Raw genomic sequence first — 7411 nt, forward strand, 5'->3', positions numbered from 1 at the left:
TATATATATATATATATTTGTCCTATACACTTATAATTATACAATACAAATATTCACCTTCCCAATTTTCTTTTGTCTTTCTTTTTTTCTCGTTTTATACATACAAATTATACAATTGATCTTTTGTATGCAACTGCTTTCTTTTGTATATGTATAACAAATTATACAACTAGTTTCTTTGTATATGTATAGCGAATTATACAAATGTTTTTTTGTATATGTATAACGAATTATATAATTTTATTTTTTATATATATAGCAAAATATACATATTATGTTTGCTATGGAGTGTAATTATATAAAGTATAGTTATAATATATGAAAATGAATTTTATGTTTGCAATATATGAAAGTTAGTCTTTTAAGATACTTTTAGCTTATTTTTTCGTTTATTTAATTGATAAATAATTAAAAGTTGTTGTGAAGTAATTTATCTCTACCATTATTAACTTGTTTAACCCCTTTGTATAGAATTGAGATAGACCTTGAAGAATTTGAGAAAGTAGAGAATGGCGTCTTCTTCCACAACTCTGGGCATTTCCATTAGACTTGGATGTTCCAGCAATGAACATCTCATGTTGGTTTATCCCAGAAGCAGAACTAACATCGCCTTGCCATTTCATTCTTATTCCTCTCGTCTTGTTACTTTCTCTCGCCGTCGAAACAATTCTGCTATCACTTCTTCCAACAAAAAGAAAAAGGTACTACCTTTGTAAATAACCAGTTTTATATATACATTTATTTTGATATTTAAAGGGGTAGATGTTATTCTTTTAGATTATGTTGTGGGTGGGAAGGAGGGAAAATTGAAGAAGGGCAAGAATGAAAATGCCTTTACTAGGGATTAGAGTATTTGAGCAGAGCAATTCTTTTTTTTAAAAAAAATAATAATAAGTACACATGAAGAATTTAGGATAGTTCTTTTTAGAATTAGTTTTTCATAGAGAAGGTATGAAATATTAAGTGAGAATTGAAAAGAAATTGAAGTTTATGAAAGTTTTCTAATCTGGTAGTATGCTAAAAGTTCGAGCCTGAATTTTGTTTCCTACTGATTCCCTTCCCATGGTTCCCATTGAGCAATTTTCTTGTGTTTTCTGATATAGGTTGTTGTTTATGAATTTGTTATTCACTTGATCATTAGAAACTTTAATGTGCTTGTATCTGTAAATAAGTTATGCTTGGCAAACATAGTTAAGGGATGATTGATGGTGGCACCCCTGGTGGACTAGACACGAGCAATTCTGATTTATATGTTTGTTTTAGGTAGTACCAAGTTAATACCTATTGATGTAGTTGAATAGAGCAAAGAAAAGCGTCGTAATTGCTGTGACTTTTTGTTTTTGTTTAACATCAGAAAGAAATTGCACCTTGTTGGCTCGTATTTCAACAGCAGTTGTTGCTCCAGTCAACTTACTTGTCCAGTGTTACTTTGTAGGTTTTACAGTTGACAAGATGGTTTACAAATTTCTTTGTTTTTGTAATTATGCCAAACAGTTTTGACCTGCTTGATCTACTGCCCTTCTGCTTTTAGTATAAGGGTCAATACCAGGAGACAAATCTTTTTTCGTGTAATTGTATTTGATAGACATATAGAGTAGTGATTTTCCAATCCATACATGTAACAGTAACTTTATAACTTTTACAGTTGACGAGTTGGTTTAGATTTTCTGCAGCTATTTTATTCTGGTACATGTGAATATCCATCAAAGTGAGGCCTGTCCCATGAACTTCTTCCAGTGCACGTTAATGTCCATCAAGAAACCTTTCTTAGGCTGATGGAATTCCTTCCTGTTTTATCTTTTCTGGGATGTGGAGTATAATCTCCTTTTAGTTGGCCTTCTGAATGTACATGATTTTTAATGTGCTTTGTTTTTTTGAGATCTTTCACTTGAATATTCAAACTAATTTCCTCGACTAGAAGTTTTTTAGAAACATATCTTTGTTTTGCTTTCTTGGCCATACTTGCTCACAAACTTTGATATCATCAATAACCTCTTCTTTACAGCTGAATTATTGTATTTCACAGCTTTTACTATTGTTTACTAAACCCGAGGCTCTGTTTGCTTCCTGTTTAGAGTCCACCTAGGAAAGATACGGAGGAAGTTGATGATATAGATGAAGATGCTTTTGAGGCACTCTTTCAGCTGCTGGAAGAAGATCTGAAAAATGATGAGCTATCCTTGGACGATGATGATATAACTGAGGAGGACCTTGCCAAGCTTGAACGTGAATTGGAGGAAGCACTGAAGGATGATGAACTATTAGGAGAAATTGACTCAATTGCCAATGAGAACACTGAAAGTAGTATGGCTAAAGATGAAGAAGCAGTAGCAGAAGATGCCAATGGAGATGATGATGATGAAGATGTAGATATGCTAGTGAAATTGAAAAATTGGCAACTTAAGAAACTGGCATATGCCTTGAGAAAGGGACGGCGTAAGTTAAATGTAAGCTGCAGTCTTAATTTAGTCTTCTCAAATTCAGATACCGCAATTATATTACAGCTTCTCACGACTCATAAGTTTTAAGGCCACTTTGGTTGTACTCTGGCTCTTTGCGCATTCCAGCATTAAGCATATGGTACTAAGATCATTTGTGGTATCTATCCATGTGTCTGAAGTTTTCTAATGCTTGGGCAAAATTTACCTCTGCTTATCTCATCTTTCCTATGTATTTCCATTCTTCAGATTCCGTCGTTTTTGTAGCATATAGCTGGACATCTGCTTTTGGCTTGCATTGTATTCTTGACGTTAGTTTGTGAAAACTATATTATTTACACCGGAAGCTTATTATTGATTATTTTTCATTTGGTATTCAGCTTTCTGCTAGATAAATTCATCATAAGTATAGATTGGAAGTTTCAGAACCTGTAGCAGAATTAGAAGAGCAGAAAATGGAACTGCTTCTTCTAACCGCTACTACCTATTTAAAGATAATATGTCTAGTGGTGATAAGTTAGAACTTATATTTACCCTTCCCGTCCAGATAAAAAATCTTGCTGCTGACCTATGCCTTGATAGAGCTGTTGTTCTTGAAATGCTTCGCAATCCTCCACCAAATCTTGTGTTACTGAGTGCTGCCTTACCTGATGAACCTGTCCCCAGAATGTTAGAGGCTGCAAGCAAACCCCTGGAGACTGTTCCCATCGAGATGAGTGATGCTGCGAAGACAGATGCTAAGGTGGAAACGCCAGTTCATGTGATGCAAAGTAACTGGTCTGCTCAAAAGAGACTAAAGAAAGTTCAATTGGAAACCCTTGAACAAGTTTATAGACGATCGAAGCGGCCCACTGTGAGTCTCTTTACTTCTCTATTTGTGTTTGATGCCCTTTTAGTCTGTTGGTAAATTTTCATATCTGAATACAGAGCTTCTGCATATTATTGCTTAATTCTGCACTTGGACTATGGGTCTTTGGTGTGAGTAAATAGAAAACATCCAATCTGAAATATCATCTAGTCTGGGATATGAATATAAGTGACTGAGGCTAACAACGTTGTGTGGTGATTCTTTCCACCTTGGATCTTATGGACCAAGGATAATCTTGGATAAGTGAATCTGCTTTCTTGCTCTCGATATCCAAATCTCAACACATTTGTCCTCTCTGTATGCATTTTCCCTTTTTATCTATGTTTGTTGTTTTCTTGTTTATCTTTATTCTGCATTTTCCTTATTTCTTCGGGATGAGCACGGATTTGATGAGAATATTAAGTTACCTGTTCAGTTTTTTTTTTTTAAAAAATAATATTACGACAGATATGACCTATTCCGGTTATGTGTTCTACTCTAATATCTTTGTAGTTGGTAGTTGAATAGAAATTGCCAAAAAAAAATCAGGTGAATTGAGTGGTTACTGCAAACTGTATACCAAAAGTCAGGAGATTGAAGATAGTAATAACTTTAGTACTGTGTTGATAAATCTAAAAAATGATGTCCTGGAACGGCAACCCATTGCGATCAGCACCTCTTATTGGTTTATGTATGTGTTCAATCAACATCATACCTTTCCTCCCTTCTATTCACGGTTCAAATGTGTCCTAGTTCCCCTATTATTAGGAACCACCAAGTTAAAGTACTTGGATCACATAATTGAACCCTATCATCAAAATCCCAACTTATTTGGGACTGAGGTGTTGTAGTTTTTGTGCATAATTGAAGTTATGCTTGTATTACTAATTTCAGGCACCAGATGACTAGTTTTTTTTTTCTCCATTTAAAAAATTGGATGTATGGAGGGGATTCAATGACTAGTTTGAAGAGGTTTGATGTCAGGGTTCTTCTCGTTTGCTCTTTAAATTGATGATGTTTCTCTTTTGCACAATTGACTGTATTAGTATGTCGTACCTGTTTCTCTTTTACATCCCGTGGTATCATTAATTGATATTACTGGGGATGCTGATGATTTGTTTAGAAAACCCAGTCTGAGTTAGTAGGCACTGCTAAATCATTCTATTATTGCACTTCATGTGCGACTCATGACTCCTCATATTGGTATCTCCGAACTCTACAATTAAATGGATGATATGTGGCTTGCTTGTTGATGTGGTTACATACAATTGCTAAGTGTTGTACCTTTGATGAAACAAAGAACATTGTTACGTTATACTCTTGATGCAGAATGCCATGATTAGCAGCATTGTGCATGTAACAAATCTGCCTCGGAAAAGAGTTCTGAAATGGTTTGAAGAAAGACGGTCTGAAGAAGGGGTTCCTGCTCATCGACTTCCATACCAACCATCCTCTATATCTGAATAGTACTTTCCTTGTAAATACCAGCTAAAAGAAGTAGTTTCTACATGTGGAACTGGGATACCAGAATTATTTGATACCGTCACAGCTTCCTTTGGCTATTCATCTTACTGAAGCTATAACAATAGCAATATCCTCTGTAAGGAAAAGACGGTGATCAACAAAAAGAAATGAACATCTTTACAGCTTTTGTCTGTTCCTATCTTCTTTAGCTCCATTGAGTCTAACTATGTATACATTTTTTCTTACATTCCAGCATATCTCGTTAATAAAAGGGATATTGTAATAATATAACCAAACTTGGTAACCTAAGTATTTTGAATTTCAATGTAATAGGCAGTAAAAATAAAGCTAAAAATATAAAATAAAATTGTAATAGCCAGTAATATAGATAGACGATAGTAATGTATTTCATCTATTAATCTTCTATTTCATAACAATTGTATCCTAATTTAATTATTTAGTTTATAAAATGAAAAGAATTTTATTATATATTTCTTTTTCGAATTTAGTATTAAATAACTATGTAAATTAATAATTAAATTTAAATTTTTATAACATTATAAAAAAATGATAAAATAATAAATAAAATATACATGTTATGATTTCTGTCTAGTAATATATAAAATATTTTGAAAAATTAACATTCCAAACACATTTAAGAGGATAAATATCAAGCTGTAATTATACTCTTTAAAAATAAACTATTTATAGCATATTATTATCATCTTATAGCACATCAATTAATAATATATTAATTAAAAAAATATTTAAAAATAAACTATTTATAGCATATTATTATCAAGTTATAGCATATTAACTAATAATATATTAATAAAAAATTTATATTATTATTTAATAATAATTATTATGTTTAAATAATCAGTTTCATTTATTCACTTACCTTTTATCAACAAAACCTTTTAAATTATTACTGATTAATCAATTACCTTTTAAAGTTTTTAATATAAATAATAAATTATTAAATATTAATCAATTACCTTTTAATGTTTTTAATATCAATAATAAATTATTATTTATTATATATTAATCAAATTTCATATTATATAGTTACCTTTTAAAAAACAAAACCTAAAAATTAGGGATTTGATTTTAACTAAATTTATATTATATGGTTACCCAATAACTACCACCCCCATATCAACCAATACTCTTTTATATTCCCCCAATACACTCAACATCTCCCCTATTTACGTGCATCTCTTTCTACCATATTAATTTTGCACGCCTTTTTTCACGTTTCTCTCTCTATTAATCAATTAAAGGCAGCACATGTTTCTCTCTCTATTAATTAATCAAAGATAGAAACTCTTTCAAGCTTTAAATTTATTTGTCAAAATCAGATTGAGCTTAAAATCCTTATTCAACTACATCTCTATCAATCTTCCACAAAATTAGGTTTTTTATTTTTCGACCATCATATTAGCAATATTGCATAATTTTCGGAAAAAATCGTGTTGTATAGATCATCAAACAGGTTTATTTCTTAAAGTTTTTTTTTTTTTTGATTCTTTTGTCAAATTATTTAATTTTTATATGTTGTTGCTTGATTTTGGGAGAAATTTACGTTGTATAAATAATGCAGGTTTCTTCAAGTTTTATATTTGTTTATGTCAAATTCTTTAATATTTATTTAACTATAAATTTTTAGGATCTGGATTGTAAGATACAATGTATAAACCAAATATCCTAAGGAGATTCACAAGAGGTACAAACTATACCGGTAACTTCATGGTTGAAATACCATCTTTTGATCTATGTATAACTCAAATTCAATCGCAAATTTCAGGCTATACAGCTGCGATGGAATTAGAGAAGAAGTCGAATGATGAACTAGTAAGGTCTAGTCCTAAAAGGAAAGTAGTGTCGACGGTGAAAGCAATCGGAAAAAATGTTACAAGAGGAGGAAAGTAATTTAGTCTGTTCCGGACATGATTGGAGAACCGGTTGTTAATGAAGAACTAGACGAAGTGAGTGAAGAATCACATAGTTCATCAATTTTTTGTTCTTCTTCTCTTCTTGGTGTGTGAAACCAAGAGATGATTTTGACTTGTCACAAAAATCCAGCAGTAGAGATCTTGTAACACTCATGTCTGCATGTTGTATAAAATATATTGAACTATATATATCATAATATATTAACTGTTGTATTTAACGGTAGTATGCTTAAATGAATATTCACTTTATTAAATGCGTATGATTTTTGTATAAATTTCGATTGCAATATGCAAAAATATATGAACATTGTATGAAAATGTATAAATATTGTATAAATTATGAATGTCATATTGAACTTCAATATATGTAACAGAAACAAATGGTATATATATGAACATTGTATTAATACTATATGAACATTTTATGAATGGCAGTAAAGTTCAATGTATATATATAATGTATAAACATTGTATGAATTATGAATCTCATATTGAACTTAGATATATGTAACAGAAACAAATGGTACATATATGAACATTGTATGAATACTATATGAACATTTTATGAATGACAGTATAGTTCAATGTATATTTATAATGTATAAACATTGTATGAATTATAAATGTCATATTGAACTTTGACATATGTAACAGAAACAAATGATATTTATATGATAATTTTTACGAAACCAAATTGTATAAATGTC

At 31.0% G+C, this 7411-nt stretch overlaps 1 protein-coding gene across 1 annotated transcript; it reads left to right on the forward strand.

Moving 5' to 3' along the window:
• The first annotated feature begins 445 nt into the window (after nucleotides 1-445).
• On the forward strand, nucleotides 446-5058 carry LOC107028946 (protein OVEREXPRESSOR OF CATIONIC PEROXIDASE 3). The gene is made up of 4 exons (XM_015230194.2): nucleotides 446-701; nucleotides 2076-2447; nucleotides 2986-3291; nucleotides 4615-5058. Exons 1-4 carry the CDS (start codon nucleotides 510-512, stop codon nucleotides 4750-4752), a joined length of 1008 nt encoding a protein of 335 aa, XP_015085680.1. The 5' UTR covers nucleotides 446-509; the 3' UTR covers nucleotides 4753-5058.
• Nucleotides 5059-7411: the final 2353 nt, after the last annotated feature.

The sequence above is a fragment of the Solanum pennellii genome, chromosome 8 (genome assembly GCF_001406875.1).
Source record: "Solanum pennellii chromosome 8, SPENNV200".
NCBI classification, from domain to species: domain Eukaryota; kingdom Viridiplantae; phylum Streptophyta; class Magnoliopsida; order Solanales; family Solanaceae; genus Solanum; species Solanum pennellii.

Coding starts and splice junctions, on each gene's coding strand:
- LOC107028946 (XM_015230194.2), top strand. CDS start 510: ATGGCGTCTTCTTCCACAACTCTGGGCATTTCCATTAGACTTGGATGT. Junction 702..2,075: donor CTTCCAACAAAAAGAAAAAG/GTACTACCTTTG, acceptor CTTCCTGTTTAG/AGTCCACCTAGGAAAGATAC. Junction 3,292..4,614: donor GACGATCGAAGCGGCCCACT/GTGAGTCTCTTT, acceptor CTCTTGATGCAG/AATGCCATGATTAGCAGCAT.